General features: G+C 43.4%; 1 protein-coding gene across 3 annotated transcripts in view; it reads right to left on the reverse strand.

Annotated features, from left to right (window-relative positions):
- Positions 1-26108, reverse strand: part of NBR1 (NBR1 autophagy cargo receptor) — a 1427595-nt gene that overhangs the window by 538194 nt on the left and 863293 nt on the right. For all 3 annotated transcript variants that reach the window (XM_044054653.1, XM_044054654.1, XM_044054652.1), the window contains one exon: positions 5895-6041. In XM_044054653.1, coding sequence (XP_043910588.1) covers positions 5895-6041 — 147 coding nt within the window. The remainder of the gene's footprint in view (positions 1-5894; positions 6042-26108) is intronic.

A 26108-nucleotide genomic window follows, 5' to 3' on the forward strand; every position in this document is an offset into this window, starting at 1 on the left:
CACCGCGTGGCAAGAAAGACTTAAGAAAATGGCGTCCGCTGCATCTTTTATACCCCTGGTGCACTGACATCAGGAAAGAGGCGACAGCAACCGACGCCGGACCAGGACTTTGGAATTTAGGCCAACTGCGTGTAGCCTGCCAGCAGGATAACCCAAGTGTAATGACTGCAACAGTGAAACATGATGAACATCATTAGATTGTAAAAAGCTTTTGTTATTTCTAGGGATGACTGCTTGCAATGTAAAACATAAAAAGTCTGAAAGTAATTAAAACTAACAAAATACTTTTGTCAGATTAATCTTGCTACAAGTACTCAGTGACATAGATAATGTGTGGGGTAGTCTTATCAGGAGAGTTTGGTCACACACAAGTCTAGCTTAGAGGGTACATTTATTGTGAATATGGCCCTAGACGTAAAGCAAAAAAATGCACTGTTACAGCATTTAGGAAAAGTCTCCGTCAAAGATTATCACACAAATGGAACCCCACTTACAGTTGAAACATTCACCAAACATATAGGCATTTGGATGTTCAATTAACTGTCATTTTGGGAAGTCAAATACCCCTGCAAATTACAACATCAGTAACACAACCCTAAGTGTAGACTCACAGGTGAGACATCTAGGTATGCAGATAGAAAGTAGCCTGAACTTTGACTGCCATGTATCCACAGTGGTGAGAAGTCCTTTTACAATAGCTATAAAAAGTTTACACACCCCCTGTTAAAATGCCAGGTTTTTGTGATATAAAAAAATGAGAATGCAATAAATCATTTCAAAAATTTTCCCACCTTTAATGTGACCTATAACCTGTACAATGCAATTGAAAAACAAACAAATCTGCTAGGGGAAAAATATAAAAAATAAAAAACGTACAATAAGCTGGTTGCATAAGTGTGCACATCCTTAAACGAATACTTTCTTTTGTGTGCACAGCCTTAAACTAATACTTTGTTGAAGCACCTTTTGATTTAATTACAGCATTCAGTCTTCTTGGGTAGGAGTCTATCACCATGGCAAATCTTGACTTAGCAATATTTGCCCATTCTTCCTTGCAAAAGCACTCAAATCTGTCAGATTGCGAGGGCATCTCTTGTGCACAGCCCTCTTCAGATCACCCCACAGATTTTCTATTGGATTTAGGTCTGGGCCCTAGCTGGGCCATTTCAAAACTTTAATATTCTTCTGGTGAAGCCATTATTTTGTTGATTTGGATGTATGCTTGGGGTCACTGTCATGCTGAAAGGCAAAATTCCTCTTCATCTTCAGATTTCTAGCAGATGCCTGAAGGTTTTTGGCCAAAAGTGACTGGTACTTGGAACTGTTCATAATTCCCTCCACTTTGATTAAAGCCCCAGTTTCAGCTGAAGAAAAGCAACCCCAAAGCATGATACTGCCACCACTATGCTTAACCATGGGGATGGTGTTCTTTTGGTGATGCAAAGTGTTGTTTTTGTGCCAAATGTACCTTTTGGAATTGTGGCCAAAAGTTCAATCTTGGTCTCATCAGACCATAACACATTTTCTCACATGCTTTTGGGAGACTTGATGTATTGTTTTGAAAATTTTAGCTGGGTCTGGATGTTTTTCTATGCAAGAAAAGGCTGCAACCTATCCCATAGCCCAGACATATGGAGAATACGGAAGATTGTTGTCAATGTAGTACACAACCAGTACTTGCCAGAAATTCCTGCAGCTCCTACAGTGCTGCTGTAGGTCTCTTGGCAGCCTCCCGGACCAGTTTTCTTCTTGTCCTTTCATCAGTTTTGGAGGGATGTCCAGTTCTTTGCAACGTCACTGTTGTTCCATATTTTCTCCACTTTTTAATGACTGTCTTCACTGTGTTCTATGGTATATCCAATGCTGTAGAAATTTTTTTGTCCCCTTCTCCTGACTGATACCTTTCAACAATGAGATCCATTTGATGCTTTGTAAGCTCGCTGCGAACCGTGCCTTTTGCTGTAGTAGGCAACTGAGTAAATGTCAGAAAAATCCTACTAGGACAACTGAACTTTATTTGGGGTTAATCAGAGTCTCTAATTGATGGCAGGTGTGTACAGTTATGCAACCAGCTTATTGTACTTTTTTTTTTATTTTTTACCCTAACAGATTTGTTTGTTCTTCAATTGAATTGTACAGCTCATATGTCACATTAAAGGTGGGAAAAGTTTTGAAATGATTTATTGTGGTCCCATTTTTATATCACAAAAACCTAGCATTTTAACAGGAGTGTGCAAACTTTTTAAATCCACTGTATGTGGCACAGCTTATAAGTAAATGTATGACATCCAGATCTAAGGAAATTATAGTCCCGCTGTACTCTGCCCTCATTAGACCAATAATTGAGCACAATGTGGCACTTGGCACACATAGTTAACTAGGTACTTACAGCAAGTGGAGTGACCTCAAAAGTTCCTCAGAAAGAAAATACAGGGTGTAAACAATATGAACTATGCAGATAAACTAAAAGCTCTATTCCTTTACTCTGTGTCTCCTGCCAACTATTAAAGTATGACCTACGCCTGAGCTATAAGGCACTCAAAAATCCAGCCCTGGTGGAGCTGTTAGACATCTGCAAGTCAAAAAGCACACTGGTCACCCGATTTAGGGCTCTAACAAAACATGCTGGGGAGACAGATGTGTCTCACAGATTGTCCTTTCTTTGGAACAGGCTTCCTATTTACATTAAGCAGAGCCCTTCCTTGGGGAATCACAAATTTACACCTGGGGTACTGCCTATGTCCCTTATGGACTGTGGTAATCTTGTAAGACACTCAATGCACAGGCACAAATCCAAACCATCCTCTTGACCCTAGGGGTCATATATTGAGTAAAATGTGGTTATACTGACTAGGCTTGTAAGGGTTGTTAAGCTGTTTGCCCAGTAATCTCCTACGAATCTTAATCTCCTACGAATCTATGATCGTCAGGTATCCCACTACAGGAAGGAATTCTTTCACTGCCTATTTATCAAAATGTGTTTCCTCGAAATCCAAACAGGTTTTGTTCACTCTACATTCCTCTCTTATTGGGCTGATCCTGAATATGACAGTCCATTTGGTATGTACATTACGAAAAATACATAGTGGCTTGCTTCCAGCTATCACACAAGACCAAGTCTTAAAAGTACTATCAAAAGCTAAAAATACTGCATCGATGGGTCCTGACAATATCCCTGGATGCATCTTAAATAACTCAAAGCAAGATTTACCACACCCCTAACAACACTGTTCAATCTCAGCCTCCATAGAAGTTTTGTACCAAGCGAATAGAGAACAGCTACAGTCATCCTCCTACACAAGTAAGGACCTTCCGCAGATCCAGGCAATTAGGGAACTATTAAGTCTGACCAGCCTTATATACAAAGCCAAGGAAAAACTTATTGAACTAATCAGTCAGGATAGGGAACCTCCCAACACTGGACCCATCTCAGTTTAGTTTCATCAAGGGTAGGTGATGCTTACTCAACTGGTGGATGTTTTTGAAAACGTCACCAAAACAATGGATAAAGGCAAAATGGTACACACCACATACCTTTGCCTTGTAAAAGTTTTTGATCCAATTCCCCAACTCAGGCATAGTAGAAAAGCTAAATAAACTGGGAATAAATCCCTATGTCACCCACTGGATTGTCAGATAGCTCACAGACAGGACACAAGAAATAAAAACAGGGGAAGCTACCTCCACAAAGAGACTAGTCGAGTCCCTCAGGGTTTGGTGCTAGGATCTCTACTGTATGGCATCTACTTTTCTGAAGTAAAAGCAAATGCCAAAGGGCTCTCGATGACTAAGTTTGCTACATGCTATGACCAGTCACTGAATTCCCAAATGACTCTGCCATCCTGCAGGAAGGTTTGCCCCAAGTAAGTAACAGATTCTAAAATCATGAACTGAAACAAGATGCCAAAAATGCATTACTGTATCCTTTGGGAAGTCATCTATCCCAGGGAACTATCACAGTAACAATATGCCCCCGAGAGCTGACCCAGCTTTTCGGAATTTGGAAACTTATGAGGACAGTGACCTAACTTTTGACCAACATTTGTCCATTGTGTAAGACAGTCCTTCTCTATCACACAGCTTATAAACAAAGGGATGTGTCTATATCTAGGGATGTCATTGTCCCCTTTACTCATTAGGCCAGTCAATGAATCTAAAACCCCCCTTTGGCATGTACTGGTCTAGCCACATGCAACAAGTGGAACACCCACAAAGATACCTTACTAAAAGGATACAAGACCTAAACAACATGTCTTACATGGATGAACATAAAGTCCTGTCACTATACTTGATATCCTACAGACTGTTAACACGTGAACACTATCTGGCATCCTCTGACACAATACTGATGGATTTACTGCACAGCAGCATGGCAAACATTATCAGAAATAATCGGTATAGGGATATAAATTCCTTCTGCAACATCAACAGAACAGTTTGGAGGGAAAGGTATATCTTGCATAGGATACCATTTCTCTGGAACAGACTTCCCATCCACATAAAACAAAGTTCATCCCTGTCCATACTCAAATCCCAATTTGGATCTATGGATGGGAAACAGAAAATTTACCCCAGGACTGTCCCTTTTACTATTATTGGACAGAAGCAGGTCCTAAATACTTTATTCCATGCATTTGTCCCCTCAAATTATCTGTGGAATGATCTCAATTATTCTTATTGGAGGTAATATATAATTACTGACCATGGACTAGAAAAGGTCAACTCTAACCAAATGGGATAGGTTAATTCAAGTACAAACAGGGAACTTGGCTAGGTGTAAAATAGGCATCAAGGGCAGCTAACCTAGCACTAACCTAAGAACCTAGAAATGTATCCCCGTTTGAAAAAACACATTTCCCATCATAAGAAGCAAAGGGCTAGGTTCCCTTAGTATTCAAACAGATTTAAAAAGTCACACAAACATCTCACACAGACTCCTACATAGACATTGGTCTTGCCTTTTAGGCTATGAAAGACCTAGTTTTATCAGATCTTCTCCATCTCAGAAACAATGCTGATATTAGGAAGACTGACTCCAAAATTCTCAACTTACATTATATCATAAACAGGACTCCTGGGGAGAAACAAGTTAATTATCCAAAAGATTCCTTACCTGTGAAAGAAACATCCCTTACATTTTAAATGACTTGCCACCTTAGCCTTTCAAGTTAAGGATTGATGACTGGATATGCTCACAAACTTGCTCTATGCTTGGCCCTCATCAAGAAAGGAGATAAGCCTATAAGCCACATGTCCCCGGGTAGAGTAGGACAGACAGGGTGAGACGAAAGGACCAGTTGCCTCAGGTGCAAGCTCTTAGGGGAGTTTGATTAATAGTGCAACTGAGGTGGCAAATGGGCATGAATACAGCACTTTTTTGCTTTGGTCCTCAACTGTGTTGGGGGTGCACTGATCTGGGAACAGCCCAGTGCACCAAATTATCCACTTACAGATCTGATAGGATACCTGGCTAGATTACATATTGTTGTTGTTGAAACTGCCTGCTGCTCTGCTGCTTATGAACCTACTATTATACACCTTGCAACCAGAAAATAAATCACAGACTTGAATTTCAATCCATGCCCTTCATCAAACATACCATTAAATATAACAATAATGTTAGACTCAATCTTTTTGTTTTGTTTTTCTCTTACACTTCAGGTTATTCCTGAAGATTACAAGCCAAAATATCAGTTCTAAAATTTATTTGAAGCATTTATACCCTTATTTTGTCTAGATCCCAGTCTTAGCAGCAGCTTGTTCTTTACCAAGACCGTATTTTGCTATTTTTTTTTAATATGAACACATGCACATCCTAGAATTAATATGGACAAATGTTTGTTCATTTTTACATTTTTTTGATAACATGCTCACAAAATGGTAAGATTTCTTACTTCTGTGTGGCAGTTTGTGGTCAGGTGCTTCATCCATTGCCAGAGATCGAATAACAGTTTCACAAACAAACTGAGTGCCACTGATTTCTTCTTCTACTTCATCATGAACTGAAGTGTTTTCTGTCTGCTTTTTGCAAAGGGTAACATCTGTAATACAAAAAGTATTAGAAGTAGAACGTTTAATATCTTAATGCAATGTGTTCACATCACAGATACATTCAAAGCATACCAACATAAATGTACAACTTTTGGGTACTACACTTACAGAGCAACTCCCAGATAATCACCACCTTAATCAGAAATTTTGCAAGTCTCATAATGACAGAGGATGCCAGTAAGGTGCAATAAATGCCCATGAACTACAATTTTTTTTTGTCAGTTCCAGGCGTTTTTCGTTTTTTTTAACTAATGCCAGAAAAACAATGGAACTGCATACTAGCTGCCACCATACACTCACAGTAATTTCTTTATCTCTAAACACAGTGTGTGAATTGCTTTAGTATACATACTTAGGGCATGAAAAATCATACATACATGGAGATTGCTATTATTACTGAATCAAGGTAAACAAAACTAACTTGTCTGGATATTAATGCCAAATAGGACATGTGAAGTTAGGGAGCAGGAATCCACCTCCACCAATAGGCCATTTTCTAGTGGTGTCTCACAGGGCTCTGTACTTGGACCTCTCCTGTTCAGAAGGTACTCTGAATTCGAGGCAAGTGTTGAGTGCCCTTTGGCAGATCAAATTTCCAGATGACTGCAAGCTGCCTACAATAACAGAATCCCTTAAAGGTGTAGATATCCTCTAGGAATGTCTGAAACAGACAAAAAACTGGTGCTAGAGCCATGGCCTAAAACTCAATTCAAACAAATGCATAATTATACCCTTTGGAAGGACAAAGTACAGTTTTGTACCTACCATAAATGTAGATGTCCGATAGGTATGCATCTGCAGTCATAACATATGGGTTGTCCTGCCTCAGGCAGCCCTTCAGTCGGCCTGATTCCAAAGTCTGGGTCTGGCCTCGGCTGATGTCGCACTTTCCCCGACGTCAGAGCTTCTGGGGTATAAAGGCATCAGCCGATGCCATTTTCCTCAGTGTTTCTTGCCCCAGATGCCGGGTGCCCTCTAGGAAGGCTAAATTTGGATAAATGTAGAAAGTTCCAAACAGTAGCAAAAAAATATATACATATATACAAACAAACAAATACACCATAATAGATTCCCCCAGTTAGCTGAAAGAGGGGTAAGCACCCTAGGAATACCACAGAGGGGAAGGAGGGTGGGTAATCCTGACTGCAGATGCATACCTATCGGACATCTACATTTATGGTAGGTACAAAACTGTACTATGTCCTTCAAGGATGCATCTGCAGTCATAACATATGGGTAGAATACCATAGCCAAACTGGGGGAGGAGGTACTATGATAAGGAAGGTGTAGTTAAAATCCCCTGTAAAACTGCAGTTGCAAAGCCTGCTCAGGATCTGGAATATAAAGGTAGATTATAATGCTTGGCAAATGTATGCACGGAGCTCCAAGTAGCAGCTTCTAAAATGTCCTTGGTAGCCACCCCTCGTAAGAAAGCTGTAGTGGTGGCTGTGGCCCTTGTGGAATGAGGCCTGATATTTTCAGGAGCTGTCTTTCCATGAAAAGAGTAGCAAAAGCGAATGCAATTTCCTATCCATTTTGAAATTGTCTGATTGGAAATTGCTTTTCCTTGCACCCCAGTTGCATAGGCTACAAAAAGTTGGTCAGTTTTTCTGCTGGTTTTAGTTCTGTCCAGATAGTAGCGTAGCTGTCTGTGTATATCCAAGGTGTGCAAGAGTTTTTCTCCTTTGTTCTGTGGGTTAGGGAAGAATGTAGGCAAATGAATGGCTTGGTTCAAGGATACCCTGGATACCACCTTTGGCATGAAAGTAGGATTGGTTCTCAGGGACACTCTATCCTGGTGAAAAATAAGGAAAGGCTGCACTGCCATTAATGCCTGTAGCTCGGATACTCTTCTTGCTGAAGTGATTGCCAGAAGGAATGCAGTTTTCCAAGATAAAAATTGTAAGTTTGCTGATGCTGCTGGTTCAAAAGGAGGTAGAGTCAATTTTTCCAGCACGAAATTGAGATCCCATGCAGGTAGAGGGGGTCTCCTTGGAGGTTTAACATTTTTGATCCCTCTCAAAAATTGTCTGAGTAGAGGGTGAGAGAAGATAGGAGGATCCATATTGTATTCTGCAGATATTGCTGAAGCATGAATCTTAATGGAAGAGTAAGACGGGCCATTGTGGAACAATTCTGCTAAGTATTCTAGGATGTGTGCTAGGTTTGCCACCGAGACATCTGTGCCCTTTGATGTGCTCCAAATGAGGAATCTCTTCCATTTAGCTGAGTATGTCTTCCTTGTGGAGGGTCTGCGAGCCTCCAGGATAATGTCCTTGACCCTCTGAGATAAGACAGTTTGGTTTGGTTTTAAGCAATTTTCCAGGCAGTTAGTTGCAGAGTTTTCAAGTTTGGATGCAGGGTCTTGAAATTGTTCTGCGTTAGAAGAAGAGGACATAGGGGTAGAGGCCATGAGTTCGCCTGAGACATGCTTTTCAGTAGCGGATACCAGTGTTGTCTTGGCCAGTCCGGAGCTATTAGTATCACCTTTGGCTGTTCCTCCCTGATCTTCAGTAGAACCTTGTACATCAATGGGAGAGGTGGGAATGCATACACTATTAGGGCATTCCAGCTGAAAGAGAGAGAGTCCACCCTCCAGGCTTGTGGGTGGTATGTCCTTGAGCAGAATTTCTTCAGTTGGTGGTTGAGAGCGGAGGCGAACAGATCTATCTCTGGCAATCCCCATTTCTTTGTTATGAGTTTGAAGATGTCTGGATGCAGCATCCATTCGTGAGCATCCGTGGTAGTCCTGCTTAAGCTGTCTGCTAGTGAATTCTCTTTTCCTGGTACAAATATGGCCTGCAGTTGGATATTGAGATTCAGGCCTAGGTTCCACAGATCCATTGCCATCTGGCATAGAGGGTAGGAATGCGTGCCTCCCTGTTTGTTTATGTACCACATGACCGTGGTGTTGTCTGTCCTTATCAGCAGATGTCCTTGCTGGAGGAATGGTTTGAATGCCTCGATTGCATGCTTCACTGCCAGCATCTCCTTTTGGTTTATGTGCAAGTTTAGCTGTCCTTGAGGCCATAGGCCTTGGATACATTTGTCCTCCATGTGTGCTCCCCATCCTAGGTCTGAGGCGTCCGTGGTGATGGTCTGCCTTGGTTTTGGTTTCTTGAAAGGCAACCCTATGTTGGACTGGCAGGCCTGAGCCCACCACAGGAAATCTTTTTGAAGGCATGGAATGATTGGTATCATGGTTTCTAGACTGTGTTGAGACCATAATTCCTTAGGTACCATTGTAATTTCCTCATATGCAGCCTGGCATGTGGGATCAAGATTATGCAGGATGCCATGAAACCCAGGGCCTGCAGGACTTTCCTTGCAGTAAGCTGAGTTTGTCTTGTCAAAGTCATGAAATAATCTGGAAGTTGTTTTTGTTTTTCTTCTTTGAGAAAAACCATCTGAGTTAATGTGTCCAGATCCGCACCCAAGAAGGTTATCCTTTGGGATTGCACTAGTCTTGACTTTTGGATGTTGACTGTGTATCCCAAGGCCTGTAGCAGGTGTATGACATAGGCCAAATCCTTTATCAATTTTGTCTTGTTGTCCGCTTGTATTAGGCAGTCGTCCAGGTATGGGTAGATTTGAATTCCCTGAAGTCTGCAATGTGCAATTACTGATGCCAGGCATTTCGTGAATACTCTGGGCGCAGTAGATAAGCCAAAGGGCAATGCTGAGAATTGATAATGCTCTGATCCTGCAAGAAATCTGAGGTGTCTTCTGCAATCTGGTCGGATAGGGACGTGCAGGTATGCCTCCTTGAGATCTAGAGTCACCAGCCAAGACTCCTTGCCCAAAATGGGAAGAAGTTGCTGTAGGGTCAGCATTTTGAATTTTGGTACAATGAGATATGTGTTCAGTGCGGACAAGTCGAGAATAGGCCTCCATTGGTTTTCTTTTCTTGGTACAAGGAATAGTCTGGAGTAAAATCCTTGGCCTTGTTCCATAGATGGTACCCTTTCTATCGCTTTCATCTGAAGTAAATTTTTGATTTGTCTTAAAGCCTCTGGCTTTTGATTTGGTGGTAGGTTTGGCATTCCGCTCCTTTTTGGTAAAGTGTGGAAGTGAAACCTGTATCCTTTGTCTATTGTTTGCAATGTCCATGTGTCCTTTGTAATGCAATGCCAGTTTCTTGAGAATAAAGCCAGCTTTCTGCCCAAGGGAGCTTCCAGTTGTTCCCTGGTAGGCGAAATCAGAGTCAAGTCATTGTGTCTGTCCTGTGCTAGTGGTTGTAGTTGCAGCTGTGGCACTACTCCTCTGGTTGGCAGGCTGCCACTGACGGCCCCTATAGGCACCCTTTGATTGACCGCTGCCTCGAGGGTGTCTATTCCTGCCCCTTTGTGCTCTGGAGGTGTCTGGAAAGGACCAATTCTTGGAAGGCCAGTTTCTGCTGAACCTCGGAGGTTGGACCTGTAGAAATTCCTTTACTGTTTGCAAAGATTTTGCTTTTTCTTCCACTTTCTTTAGAATCTCCTGTGCAGGGGAGCCAAATAAACTTTGTTTCTCCATTGGAGCATCTAGGAGCTTAGCCTTGACATGGTCTGGCAGGGATTGCTCTTTTAGCCAGGCATGCCTACGAATTACTGCCCCAGTCATAGCTGATCTAAATGAAGCCTCCAGTGCATCATAGCCACATTTTAAGAAATGATTACTGACCTGCTGAGAGTTGTGTACCAAATCCTTAAGGGATTTACGGTCTAAAGGTTCAGGAGAAGAAAGCTTCTTATTCAGCTGATCTAACAAATATTCTTGGTACTGTATCATATGGAATTGACAGTTTAATGCCCTGGCAGAAAGAGTAGCAGATGTATAAACCTTTTACCCCATCTCTCTAATGCTCTGGACTCTCTTTCAGAGGGTAGGGATTTTGGCAGTGGCAGCTGCAACACCTTTTGGGCCCTGTGAAATAGTTTCTGGGTCTGCAGCATGGGCTTTATACAGGTGGAAGTGAGAATCCGGGACCCTGTAGTATCTGTCAGGTTTGGCAGGGGCCGGAGGGAGAGAATCAGGTGCAGAACTAACATCATTATACACATAATCAATTACAGTTAGCACTGGTGGTATGGCTAAGGGCCTATGCTGGGGCAAATGTAAAAAAGTCCTTAGTCTTTTTCTAGAATCAGAAAAATCCTGACCCTGCCATTAAAAATGTTCCCTCATAGAGTGCAAGGTCTCCCCAAAGGAAAATTCTTCAGGAGGGGAGGCCGAAGGGACAGAGTCTTCAGCATCTGCATCCTCATAAGGAGAATAGGCCCCTTCCTGATGGTCTGACAAATCAGATCCATCCGTGGAGTAATCAGAGGAGACAGGTTCAGTCCTAGGCCTTTTGTCTGGTGGAGGTTGGGAGGCCCTGTCTGGGTGAGATTGGGAACCCCTAATCAAGGAGATAAGGTCCTCAGCAAGACTGAGAATCTGAGAGCTTGAGGAAGGCCTCTGAGAAGTAGATTTGGCAGGTAAAGCTTTTGAAAGTTTGGCAGCTTTAGCCCTGGAGAAGGCCTTAATAGACATAGAAGCTGGGGGCCTAGCTGCCCCACGTGCAGGTGTAGAAATGTCCAATGGAATGGTGTCGGACAAATCTTGAGCGCTAGCTTCGGTAGGGATTTCTGAAGCCGACTCAGCCGGGGCCTCACTGGCCTCATTTGTCGGAGGTATGGTTTCTGTCGTAGTAAGAACCGAGGGCTCGGTTTCAGCTGAAACCGAGACACTCGCGGTAGGCCTAGCCGTGGTTTCAGCCGAAACCGCGGGCAGTGAGTGTCGGTCCTTTTCTCTGCGTTTTTTGGCCAAATGCGTAGTCGGAGTCTCCGACGGCATTTTATATGCAAAAGCGGATCCGAAAAATTCTTCTGCAAACTCTGACCGACGTCTAAGAGTCCGTCGGTTGAAGGAGGCACAGGCTAAACAAGCTGATACATCGTGGTCTGGGCCTAAGCAAGGAAGGCAGTAAGAATGGAAATCCTTATGAGGTATTTGTTTCCCACAAGTTAAACAATTATTTACTTTGTCTGACATCGGCTGAGGCAAGAAAGAGTCCCCAACGGGGTACTTAGCTTTTTTCGAAGTCTTCGGTAGCTGAAATCTCTGAATCTGACCAACCGGCACCTGCGAACAGCTTCTGCTTCGGGCACTGCGTGGCAAGAAAGACTGAGGAAAATGGCATTGGCTGATGCCTTTATACCCCAGAAGCTCTGACGTCGGGGAAAGTGCGACATCAGCCGAGGCCAGACCCAGACTTTGGAATCCGGCCGACCGAAGGGCTGCCTGAGGCAGGACAACCCATATGTTATGACTGCAGATGCATCCTTGAAGGATATCCACCCCTGCAAATTGCAACACTGATAATACTACCCTAAGAGCCAGTGGTAAGGGTCTTGGCAACTCAGGTTGACAGTAACCTGAACTTTGATCACTGTGTCCATGGTGGTGAGAAAATTATTCTCTGTGGCACAACTTATAAGTAATGGCATGGCATCTAGATCTAAGATCATAGTCTCATTATACTCAGCCCTAATTAGAACAATGGTAGAGTACAAAGCACCTTTCGGCATGTAACTGACCAGGCATTTGCAAAAGCTGTAGCAGTCACAGAAGCTCCTCACTATAAGCACTGTCCATGTACTTGGTCTCCTACAGACAACAGAGAGGCAATGTATGTCTAAACTACAAGGCATTTTACAATCCAGCCCTGCTGGATCTGCTACACATTCACAAAACAAACAGTACTACAATTACCCAATCTAAGAATATAAACCTCATCTGCGACAAACAAAACACGTTGAAGGGACATGTACGTGTCTTAGAGACTACAACTGCCCTGAAACAGGCTCTCTGTTCATGTGAAAAAGAGTTCTTCCTTAAGCCTATTCAAATGCAATTTGGACCTATGATTAGGAAATTGCAAATTCACCCTTGGATTGTCAGCTGTCTCTCTTATGGACTGGGGCACCTTCTACATGTCCTGCAGAATCCCTTCCTGGGGACCTACACTTACAGTAGACTATAGAGGTAAATGGGGAGGCAATTTCAGCAGATAGCAACTCTCTTAAATACAGCCTTCAGTTGCACATCTCTCTCTGCCAAAGCATCCAAGAGAATCCCAAGTTAATGAATCCTAACTGAAGCAAATATTTTAATTACCGTTTTATTTTAATCACCACAGTAAACCAATACAACTTCCCAATCAATATACACCAGCAGAAATGCTTTAACATATGCACTCGAACACGTTTTTACTATCATAAAGGGAGCATAAAATTCTACAATCATATAGTCTGATGTATAAATTAGTATTTTCATTCAAAGTCAAAAATCCCAAATTAGAATCAACAAGCCAAAATGCTTAATATTTTAAGTGAATATCTGAAAAAAATGGGTAATACAAGGAAGTAAAAATGAAACTTTTATTATCAAGCCTCTCTATATCGATAGCTAATAAAAATCATAGAAGCATTTATTTTACTTGTGGACAAGTGTAACCTGACAACCAGTTCTGTGCATTTAACCCTACTAGAAAAAATGCAGATCCCACTCAAACTGACAATTTATTTTCTCACGCTTCATAAGACCAACCTTATGGAAGCTGACAATGTCATTCAGACAGGGTTTTTTTCTGCTCTGCTAGGAACTTGTATACAACTAGTCCCCTGGGTGCTTGAGAATGCGGATTGTTACGAGTACCTAAAGGTAGCTCATCTATCTTAGGGAGAAAGGTGGGGAATTTGGGATTAGTTGGCCAATGCAAACTTAGCAGTGTAAGACACATGTATGATGTGCAAGCACTGCAGAGTATACCAACATCTATGTATGCTCTCAAGGTTTTATTTATTTATTCATTGACATTTGTTGACCGGGGTAGTCCGACTGGGCAAATGCCCTTTGTCAGCGGTGATACGGGGAGAAAAGCTACACATTACAACACAAGAAAATTGACATGCAAAAGTAATGCAAATTATAAAAGCTCCATATTACAGCAATACGACTCTCCGTCTCTCTCTCTCATATATATATATATATATATATATATATATATATATATATATATATATATATATATATATATATATATATATATATACATATATACATACATAGAAAAGACAAAGAAAAAGAGGCGGGGGAGTAGCCATCCTATTTAAAAACAGCATTTCTCTACAACTCCTGAATATAGACACCCCTAATTTCCAAAATACTGAACTAATACTAACCAAACTCTATCTTAACCCAAACAAGCATCTAAACATTATAGGTATTAACATCCCACCAGGCCAGAATATCCCTACTATGGAACATGTATTACACTGGGCTTCCATCAACCTCTCTAAGGAAACTGTCACAGCAGGTGACTTTAACATAGATTGGAATGCCTGTAATGCATCTAACCCTACTAGCCGTATTAACCTTCATGGCTACTCACAGCTATTCAAAACCCCCACTAGACATGACAAAAAAACTAATAAAGATTCAGTGTTGAGTGGATCTTAGCTAGCCATCCCAATAATGCACTATTCTCAGGCTGTCTACCTGACAGTCTTAGTGCTCAGTGATCACCTCCCCACTTTTCTTCTCAGGCAACTTATAAACCCCCCCTAAAACCCCAAAATTATATCAAATCCGTAATACCAAAAAAATTAATACCCAAGAATTCACTACCTTACTAAAAAATACTAAATGGAACCCGGTTAACTACCTCCCTCTGGACGAAGCTATAAAATATTTTAACATCACTTTTATCAACATCTTAAATAAATTAGCCCTCCCCCCCACAATGCACCGGATAAAACCCATTGATACTCCCTGGCTCACTAAGTCCACCAGCTCTCTACTAAAAGAGAGATAAATCCTGGGAGAAATGGTCCAAAGAAAAAAAAGTACAGTTTTGTACCTACCATAAATGTAGATGTTCGACTGCTAATACAGCTGCAGTCATAACAGATGGGTTCTCCTGCCATCAGGCCGGTCCTCGGTCAGCCGAATTCCAAAGTCTAGGTCCGGCGTCTGTTGTCGTCGCTTCTTCCCTGACGTCCGTGCGACAGGGGTATAAATGAACCAGCCGACGCCATTTTCTTCAGTTTTTCTTGCCCCAGGTGTCAGGTGCCCCCAGAAGGAAGGCAAAACATAAATTTATGTAGTAAAGCAAATGCAATATAATCAAAAAACAGTAGTTGCAAACAAATACACCATAAAAGAATACCCCAATGAGGTTGTATTTGGAGGTGTTAGCCATAAGGCCTGTCCCAAGAGGGGTAGGAGGGAGGGAAAACTGGACTGCAGCTGTATTAGCAGTCGAACATCTACATTTATGGTAGGTACAAAACTGTACTATGTTCATCGTGCATACAGCTGCAGTCATAAGAGATGGGTAGAATCCCAAAGCTAATAAAAGGGTGGTAGGCACTAAGTGGAACTAGGTGGAGCCAGGATGCCCTGCAAGACTGCAGTGGCAAAGCCCGCTCTAGTTTTGGAGTATAATGGTAGGTGATAGTGCTTGGAGAAAGTATGTACAACTCCAAGTGGCTGCTTCCAAAATATCTTTGGTAGGAAGCCCCCTGAGGAAGGCAGCAGAGGTAGCTGTGGCCCTTGTGGAGTGAGATCTGATGCCTGTAGGTACAGTTTTACCATGAAAAGAGAAACAAAAGTGTATGCAGTGGGCTATCCATTTTGAGATTGTCTGTTTGGAAATAGGCTTCCCTTGAGCACCTGTAGCATAGGCAAAGAGTTGCTCTGATTTTCTGAAAGGCTTTGTTCTGTCCAAATAATAAAAGAGCTGTCTGTGAATGTCCAAGGAATGTAGTAGCCTCTCCCCTTTGTTTTGTGGATTAGGGTAAAACGTAGGTAAGTGGATAGCCTAATTCAAGGCTACCGTGGATACTACCTTTGGCATAAATGAAGGATTGGTTCATAAGGAAACTGTCCTGATGGAAAATGATGAAAGGCTGCACAGCCATGAGGGCTTGTAGTTCTGAAACCCTGCGTGCTGAGGTGATAGCTAGAAGGAAGGCTGTTTTCCATGACAAATATTGCAGATCTGTTGAAGCAGCTGGCTCAAAAGGAGGCAGGGTTAGTTTTTCTAGAATGAAATTGAGGTCCCAAGCCGGTACTGGTTGATTCCTTGGGGGTGTTATATTCTTAGCCCCTCTGAGGAACTGTCTTAAGAAAGGGTGAGAGAATAAAGGAGGATCAGTGTTGTACTCTGTAGAAATGGCTGAGGCATGGATTTTGATGGAGGTGAATGAAAGTCCACTGCTTAGCAGCTCGGCTAGGTACTGTAGTATTTGAGGTAAATTCAGTATTTCAGGATTCTGACCCTTTTTCTGATTCCAGACACAAAACCGTTTCCATTTTGCGGAGTAGGCTTTTCTAGTAGAAGGCCTTCTGGCCTCCAAAATGACATCCTGCACCTCCTTGGAGAGTAGGGTCTGCTGTGAATTTAAGGAATTCTCCATGCGGCTAGACTGAGTGTTTTCAGCTGACTGTGAAAAGTTTTGAAGTTGTGCTGAGTCAGTAGAAGAGGCATTAGAGGCAGGATCCATGGTGGGGAATGCGTCAGGCTCCTCAGGAGTGGGTACCAGTGTTGTCTTGGCCAGTCTGAAGCAATAAGAATCATCTTTGGTCTGTCTGCTCTGGCTTTTAATAGAACTTTGGCCAGCAGTGGAAGAGGTGGAAAGGCATAAACCGTCATTGTTGTCCAACTGAAAGAGAGTGCATCCACTTTCCAGGCCAGGCCTGTGGATGAAAGGTCCTTGAGCAGAATTTTGTCAATTGGTAATTTCTGTGGGTGGCAAAGAGATCTATGTCTGGCCTTCCCCATGCTTGAATTATCATTGTAAAAACTTGAGGATGCAACTTCCATTCGTGTGGATCTGTCATATTTCTGCTCAGGTTGTTTGCCAGTGTGTTTTCCTTCCCTGGCAGGAATTGTGCTTGAAGTTGGATTTGCAATTCCAGAGCTGTGTTCCAAAGGGATATGGCTAGTCTGCACAGGGAATATGAATGAGTTCCTCCCTGTTTGTTTATGTACCACATCACTGTGGTGTTGTCTGTTCTTATCAATAGCTGCCCTGGATGCAGTAGGTCTTTGAAAGCCATAATAGCATTTATTACTGCTAGCATTTCCTTTTGAATGATGTGTAGGTGCTTTTCTTTTTGTGACCATTTGCCCTGAATGCACCGATCTGTCATGTGCGCCCCCCCCAGGCGTAGTCCGAGCCGTCTGTTGTGATGACTTGATTTGTTTGAGGCTTGCAGAATGGGAGACCTATGTTTCTTTGGCATGCTTGAGCCCACCACAGAAATTCCTTTTGAAGACATGGAATCAGTGGTATGATTGTTTCCAAACTGTGGCTGTGTTGAGACCATAAGTTTTTTAGGTACCATTGAAGTTTCCTCATGTGCAGCTTTGCACATGGGATTAGCAGCATGCAAGATGCCATGAATCCCAGAGCCTGAAGGATTTTCCTTGCAGTCAGCCTGGTGAAGGTTGCCAGTTTTCTGAAGTATTGAGTTAATTGCCCTTGTTTCCCTGGCGTGAGGTAGGCCATCTGGGTGTTTGTATCCAAGCTGGCACCCAGGAAAATTATTGTTTGAGAGGGTATTAGTCTTGACTTCTTTTTGTTGACTGTGTATCCCAGAGATTTCAACAACATTACTACAAATGCCAGGTGTTTCAGAAGAGTGTGTTTGCTGTCCACTTGGATCAGGCAGTCGTCCAGATATGGGTATATTTGTATCCCTTGAAGTCTGCAGAAGGCAATTACTGATGCCAGGCATTTCGTGAACACTCTGGGCGCAGTAGATAAGCCAAATGGCAATGCAGAGAATTGATAATGGGATGAACCTGCAAGAAATCTGAGGTATCTTCTGCAATCTTGTCTGATTGGGACATGCAGGTATGCCTCCTTGAGGTCCAATGTCACCAGCCAAGACTCCTTGTCCAGCATGGGAAGAAGCTGCTGTAATGTGAGCACCTTGAACTTTGGTACGAGTAAATATGTGTTTAGGATGGATAGGTCCAAATTAGGTCTCCAATCTTTGCCCTTCCTTGGTACCAGGAACAGTCTGGAATAAAAACCTTGACCCTGTTTTTGTGCAGGTACCTCTTGAATAGCTTTCATGTCCATGAGATCTGAAATTTGTTTTTGTGCCTCTGCCCTTTGATTGTGTGGCAGGTTTGGCATGCCTCTCATTTTTTGAAGGGTGTGAAAGTGGAATCTGTAGCCTCTGTCTATAATGTCCAGGATCCATTTGTCTTTTGTGACAATATGCCAATTTTTCAAAAATAATACCAGTTTTCCGCCTGAAGGTGCTGCCATATGAGCCTTGCTTGGCATGCAAAGGGGAAAGTCATTGGGTCTGCTTTCTGAATGGCTGTGAACTATCCTCACCCCCTCTTGGTGTAGGTGTTTGCCATTGTCTGCCTCTAAATGATCCTTGAGATTGCCCTCTACCTCTCGGGTGCCTGTATCTACCTCTTTGAGGTCTGTCTGTGGCTGGAAAGGACCAATTTTTTAAGGCCAATTTCTACTGAAACGTGGCGGTTGTACCTGTAGGAAATCTTTCACTGTTTGCATTGATTTTGCCTTTTCCTCCATTTTCTTTAATACCTCATCAGCTTTAACATCAAACAATACATCTTTTTGAAGAGGTGCATCTAGTAATTTAGCTTTGACATGGTCTGGTAAGGTTTGCTCTTTGAGCCAAGCATGTCTACGTATGACTGATCCTGTAACAGCAGCTCTACAAGAGGCATCTAAAGCATCAAAACCACATTGCAAGGTATGTTTACCCACTTGCTCTGCACTATGCAACAAATCCTGCAACTCCTTCAAGTCTAGTTGTTCAGGTTGTGACATTTTGCTTTTCAACTGAGATAACAAAAACTGTTGATACTTTAACATATGGAACTGACAGTTTAATGCCCTCATGGTTAAAGTGGCCGAGGTGTATACCTTTTTCCCCCACCTTTCTAAAGCTCTGGAATCTTTCTCTGAAGGCAATGGATTTTTGGCAGTGGAGGCCTTAATTCCCTTGGGACCCTGTGAAATAGTTTCTGTGTCAGCCGCATGGCTTTTGTATAGGAATTGGTGTGCATCAGGCACCCGGTAATACCGGTCAGGCTTGACTGGGGCTGGAGGTAAAGAATCTGGGTTAAGGCTGGCCTCTGAATACACATCATCTAATATGTCTAAGACAGGAGGTATAGCCAGAGGCCTGTGCTGAGGGAGCAAGCGGAAATCCCTGAGCCTTTTCTTGGAGTCTGAGTACTCTTGGCCTTCCCAGTGGAAGTGTTCCCTCAAGGTATGCAAGGTTTCCCCAAAAGAGTAATCCTCAGGGGGGAGACAGAGGGAATGGACTCCTCTGCATCAGAATCTTCAAAAGGGGAGTAAGAATGTTCCTGGTCCTCAGAATGCTCTGAAGTAATGGAGGCCTGGCCCGAGGAAAAGTATTCTTCCTCCACTCTGGGCCTTTTGTCCGGGGGGGTTGAGAACCCCTGATAAGAGTAATCAAATCCTCAGCCATTTTGAGCATCTGCTTTTTAGGCATGGGGCCTTGAGAGGGGCCCTGTGGAGCTTGTCCTTTAGAATGCATGGCTGCTTTAGATTTAGTGTAAGCCTTAATGGAAAAAGAAGAAGAAGGCCTGAAGACACCTTGAGAGGTGGCAGGTCTGTCTGAACTCTTAGAGTTTCCCCGCCAAGAGTGACTTCGGTATCTGTAGTCGGGGTGTGGGCCGAAGAGCCTGCGACCTCGGGCACAGAAGACACTGCTAATGAAGTGTCATCGGTAGTCAGGGGCTGCGTAGGCACCTTGCTGAGAACCGGAGCACATGTAATCGGCTTTAGCGTGGTGTCGGTAGAAGTTGCGGACCTCGTATGTCGGTCCTTATCTTTACGTCGTTTACTCAAAATTGGAGCCGGGAGTATCCGACGACATGTTGTAGTTAAACTTTTTGCCAAAATAGTGTTGGGCGAACTCCGCCCAACGCTTAATAGTGCGTCTGTTGAATGTAGCACAAAAACGACAGGCCGAGACGTCGTGGTCTGGGCCTAAGCAAGGTATACAGAGGGAATGGAAATCTTTATGCGGTATTTGCTTCCCACATGAAATGCAATTATTAACTTTGTCTGACATCGGTCTGAGGCAAGAAAAGTTTCCCCAACGGGGTACTTAGCTTTCTAGAAGTCTTAGGTTGAAAAATATTCGTAATCTCAGGAGCTGGCCGACCGGCACTTGCGAACTGCTTCTGCTTCGGGCACTGCGCAGCAAGAAAGACTGAAGAAAATGGCGTTGGCTGGTTCTTTTATACCCCTGTCGCACTGACGTCAGGGAAGAAGCAACGACAACCGACGCCGGACCTAGACTTTGGAATTCGGCCTGATGGCAGGAGAACCCATCTGTTATGACTGCAGCTGTATGCACGATGAACATCAAAGCAAACCGTCAAAAATACCTGGAGCTTAGAAACTCAGCCAAAAAACAAATCAGGCAAGACAAAAAAGACTACTATAACAATATCCAAACAAAACACCCAAAAAAATCCCCAAAAGATTTGGTCCGCCATAAATAAAACTCTTCAGCCAGGGCAAACCACCACTTCACCCCCAACCTTATCCAATTCCACACAGGATATCCCAACTCAGTTCAATAAATACTTTACAGAATCAGTTTTAAACCTTATAAATAACAATGTCTCTCCCAAACTCACTGCTCCTCCCCTCCAATTCACAATTTCAATACCTTTAAGTTTCAACCAGTCCCTACCTCTATTGTAAAAAAAAACTAAAAAGACTCGAGCCTACTACTTTAGCTGCAGACAACCTACCAGCAGAATACTTGAAACTAGCAGCCGATGCCATTGCAGTCCCCATCACCATCCCAATAAACCGCTCTATCACAGAAAAGAATACACCTAAACTATGGAAAAAGTACAGTTTTGTACCTACCATAAATGTAGATGTCCGACAGGTATGCATCTGCAGTCATAACATATGGGTTGTCCTGCCTCAGGCAGCCCTTCGGTCGGCCAGATTCCAAAGTCTGGGTCCGGCCTCGGCTGATGTCGCATCTTCCCCGACGTCAGAGCTGCTGGGGTATAAAGGCATCAGCCGACGCCATTTTCCGCAGTGTTTCTTGCCCCAGATGCCAGGTGCCCTCTAGGAAGGCTAAATTTGGATAAAAGTTGAAAATTCCAAACAGAATAAAACAATATATATATATATATATATATATATATATATATATATATATATATATATATATACATACAAACAAATACACCATAATAGATTCCCCCAGCAAGCTGAAAGAGGGGTAAGCACCCTAGGAATACCACAGAGGGAAGGCGGTGGTAATCCTGACTGCAGATGCATACCTATCGGACATCTACATTTATGGTAGGTACAAAACTGTACTATGTCCTTCAAGGATGCATCTGCAGTCATAACATATGGGTAGAATACCATAGCCAAACTGGGGAGGAGGTACTAAGATAAGGATGGTGTAGTTATGATCCCCTGTAAAACTGCAGTTGCAAAACCTGCTCGGATCTGGAGTATAAAGGTAGATTGTAATGCTTGGCAAATGTATGCACGGAGCTCCAAGTAGCAGCTTCTAAAATGTCCTTGGTAGCCACCCCTGTAGGAAAGCTGTAGTGGTGGCTGTGGCTCTTGTGGAGTGAGGCCTGATATTTTCAGGAGCTGTCTTTCCATGAAAAGAGTAGCAGAAACGAATGCAATTTCCTATCCATTTAGAGATTGTCTGTTTGAAATTGCTTTTCCTTGCACTCCAGTTGCATATGCTACCAGAAGTTGGTCAGTTTTTCTGCTGGTTTTAGTTCTGTCCAGATAGTAGCGTAGTTGTCTGTGTACATCCAAGGTGTGCAGTAGTTTTCCCCTGTTCTGTGGGTTAGGGAAGAACGTAGGCAAATGAATAGCTTGGTTCAAGGATACCCTGGATACCACCTTTGGCATGAAAGTAGGATTGGTTCTCAGAGACGCTCTGTCCTGGTGAAAAATAAGGAAAGGCTGCACTGCCATCAGTGCCTGTAACTCGGATACTCTTCTTGCTGAAGTGATTGCTAGAAGGAAAGCAGTTTTCCAAGATAAGAACTGCAAGTCTGCTGATGCTGCTGGTTCAAAAGGGGGTAGTGTTAATTTTTCCAGCACAAAATTGAGATCCCATGCAGGAAGAGGGGGTTTTCTTGGAGGTTTTACATTTTTGATCCCTCTTAAAAATTGTCTGAGGAGAGGGTGAGAGAAGATAGGAGGATCCATGTTGTATTCTGCTGAAATTGCTGAAGCATGAATCTTAATGGAGGAATAGGACGGGCCATTGTGGAACAGTTCTGCTAAGTATTCTAGGATGTGTGCTAGATTTGCCAGTGTGACATTTGTACCCTTTGAAGCTCTCCAAATGAGGAATCTCTTCCATTTAGCTGAGTATGTCTTTCTTGTGGAGGGTCTACGAGCCTCCAGGATTATGTCCTTGACCCTCTGAGATAAGACAGTTTGGTTTTGTTTTAGGCAATTTTCCAGGCAGTCAGCTGCAGTGTTTTCAAGTTTGGATGCAGTGTCTTGAAGTTGTTCTGCATTAGAAGTAGAGGCCATAGGGGTAGAGGCCATGAGTTCGTCCGAGACATGCTTCTCAGTAGCGGATACCAGTGCTGCCTTGGCCAGTCTGGAGCTATCAGTATCACCTTTGGCTGTTCCTCTCTGATCTTCAGTAGTACTCTGTACATCAATGGGAGTGGTGGAAAAGCATACACTGTTAGGGCATTCCAGTTGAAAGAGAGGGAGTCCACCTTCCAGGCTTGTGGGTGGTATACTCTTGAGCAGAATTTGCTTAGTTGGTTGTTGAGAGGGGAGGCGAACAGGTCTATCTCTGGCATTCCCCATTTGTTTGTTATGATTTTGAAGATGTCTCGATGCAGCATCCATTCGTGAGCATCCGTGGTAGTTCTGCTTAAGCTGTCTGCTAGTGAATTCTCTTTTCCTGGTACGAATTTGGCCTGCAGTTGGATGTTGAGATTCAGGGCTAGGTTCCACAGATCCATTGCCATCCGGCATAAAGGGTAGGAATGCGTGCCTCCCTGTTTGTTTATGTACCACATGACTGTGGTATTGTCTGTCCTTATCAGTAGATGACCTTGCTGGAGGAATGATTTGAATGCCTCGATTGCATGCTTCACTGCCAGCATCTCCTTTAGGTTTATGTGCAAATTCAGCTGGTCTTGAGTCCATAGGCCTTGGATGCACTTGTCTTCCATGTGTGCTCCCCATCCTAGGTCTGAGGCGTCCGTGGTGATGGTCTGCCTTGGTTGTGGTTTGTTGAAAGGCAACCCTCTGTTGGACTGGCAGGCCTGAGCCCACCACAGGAATTCCTTTTCAGGCATGGAATGATTGGAATCATGGTTTCTAGACTGTGCCTGTGTTGAGACCATACATTCCTTAGGTACCATTGTAATTTCCTCATATGCAGCCTGGCATGTGGGATCAAGATTATGCAAGATGCCATGTAACCCAGGGCCTGCAGGACTTTCCTTGCAGTGAGCTGAGTTTGTCTTGTCAAAGCCATGAAGTAGACTGGGAGTTGCTTTTGTTTTTCTTCTGTGAGAAAAGCCATCTGAGTTATTGTGTCCAGATCAGCACCCAAAAAGGTTATCCTTTGGGATGGCACTAGTCTTGACTTCTGGATGTTGACTGTGTATCCCAAGGCCTGTAACAGGTGTATGACATAGGCCAAATCCTTTATAAGTCTTGTCCTGTTCTCCGCTTGTATTAGGCAGACGTCCAGGTATGGGTAGATTTGAATTCCCTGAAGTCTGCAATGTGCAATTACTGATGCCAGGCATTTCGTGAATACTCTGGGTGCAGTAGATAAGCCAAAGGGCAATGCTGAGAATTGATAATGCTCTGATCCTGCAAGAAATTTGAGGCGTCTTCTGCAATCTGGTCATATAGGGACATGCAGGTATGCCTCCTTGAGATCTAGAGTCACCAGCCAAGACTCCTTGCCCAACATGGGAAGAAGTTGCTGTAGGGTCAGCATTTTGAATTTTGGCACGATGAGATATGTGTTTAGTGCGGACAAGTCGAGAATAGGCCTCCATTGGGTTTCTTTTCTTGGTACAAGGAATAGTCTGGAGTAAAACCCTTGACCTTGTTCCATAGATGGTACCCTTTCTATTGCTTTCATCTGAAGTAAATTGTTGATTTGTCTTAAAGCCTCTGGCTTCTGGTTTGGTGGAAGGTTTGGCATTCCGCTCCTTCTTGGTAAAGTGTGGAAATGAAACCTGTATCCTTTGTCTATTGTTTGCAATGTCCATTTGTCTTTTGTAATGCAATGTCAGTTTTTTGAGAATAAAGCCAATTTTTCACCCAAGGGTGCTTCCAGTTGTTCCCTTGTAGGCGGAATCAGAGTCAAGTCATTGTGTTTGTCCTGTGGAAATGGTTGTAGTTGCAGCTGTGGCAGTACTCCTTTGGTTGGCAGGTTGCCACTGGCGACCCCTGTAGGCACCCTTTGATTGACCTCTGCCTCTGGCGCCTATTCCTGCCCCTCTGTGCTTTGGAGGTGTCTGGAAAGGACCAATTCTTTGAAGGCCAGTTTCTGCTGAACCTCGGAGGTTGGACCTGCAGAAAATCCTTAACTGTTTGCACAGATTTTGCTTTTTCTTCCACTTTCTTTAGAATCTCCTGTGCAGGGGAGCCAAATAAACTTTGTTTCTCCATTGGAGCATCTAGGAGTTTAGCCTTGACATGGTCCGGCAAGGATTGCTCTTTTAGTCAGGCATGTCACAATTACTGCCCCAGTCATAGCTGATCTAAATGAAGCTTCCAGTGCATCATAGCCACATTTTAAGAAATGATTACTGACCTGCTGAGAATTGTGTACCAATTCCTGAAGGGCCTTACGGTCTAAAGGTTCAGGAGAAGAAAGCTTTTTATTCAGCTGATCTAACAAATATTCCTGGTACTGTATCATATGGAATTGACAGTTTAAAGCCCTGGCAGAAAGGGTAGCAGATGTGTAAACCTTTTTTCCCCATCTCTCTAATGCTCTTGACTCTCTTTCAGAGGGTAGTGGGTTTTTGGCAGTGGCAGCTGCAACACCTTTCGGGCCCTGAGAAATAGTTTCTGGGTCTGCAGCATGGGCTTTATACAAGTGGAAGTGGGAATCCGGAACCCTGTAGTATCTGTCAGGTTTGGCAGGGGCCGGGGGAAGTGAGTCAGGGGCAGAGCTGACATCATTATATGCATCATCAACTACAGTTAGCACAGGTGGTATGGCTAAAGGCCTATGCTGTGGCAAGTGTAAGAAAGTCCTTAGTCTTTTTCTAGAATCAGAGAAATCCTGACCCTGCCATTGAAAGTGTTCCCTCAGAGTGTAAAGTTTCCCCAAAGGAAAATTCCTCTGGAGGGGAAGCAGAAGGGATAGAATCTTCTGCATAAGAATCCTCATAAGGTGAGTATGGCCCTTCCTGATGGTCTGACAAATCAGATCCATCCGAGGAGTAGTCAGAGGAGAGAGGTTCAGGGGGTTCAGTCCTGGGCCTTTTGTCAGGAGGAGGTTGGGAGGCCCTGTCTGGGTGAGGTTGGGAACCCCTAATCAGAGATATAAGGTCCTCAGCAAGACTGAGAATCTGGGAACTTGAGGAAGGTCTCTGAGAAGTTGATTTTGCAGGTAAAGCTTTTGTAATTTTAGCTGCTTTAGCCCTGGAGTAAGCCTTAATAGACATAGAAGCAGGAGGCCTAGCTGCCCCACGTGCAGGAGTGGAAATGTCCAAAGGAATGGTGTCGGACAATTCTTGTGCACTAGCTTCTTCGGTAGGGATTTCTGTAGCCGACTCGGCCGGGGCCTCGCTGGCCTCGGTTGTCGGAGGTATGATTTCGGCAGAAGGTAGAACCGAGGCCTCGGTTTCATCCGAAACCGAGACACTCGCGGTAGGCCTAACTGTGGTTTCAGCCGAAACCGCAGGCCGCGAGTGTCGGTTCTTTTCCTTGCGTTTTTTGGCTAAATGTGTAGTCGGAGTCTCCGACGGCATTTTATATGCAAAAGCGGATCCA

Source organism: Protopterus annectens, chromosome 13.part0, assembly GCF_019279795.1.
Source record: "Protopterus annectens isolate FY-2018-M chromosome 13.part0, PAN1.0, whole genome shotgun sequence".
Taxonomy (NCBI): domain Eukaryota; kingdom Metazoa; phylum Chordata; order Ceratodontiformes; family Protopteridae; genus Protopterus; species Protopterus annectens.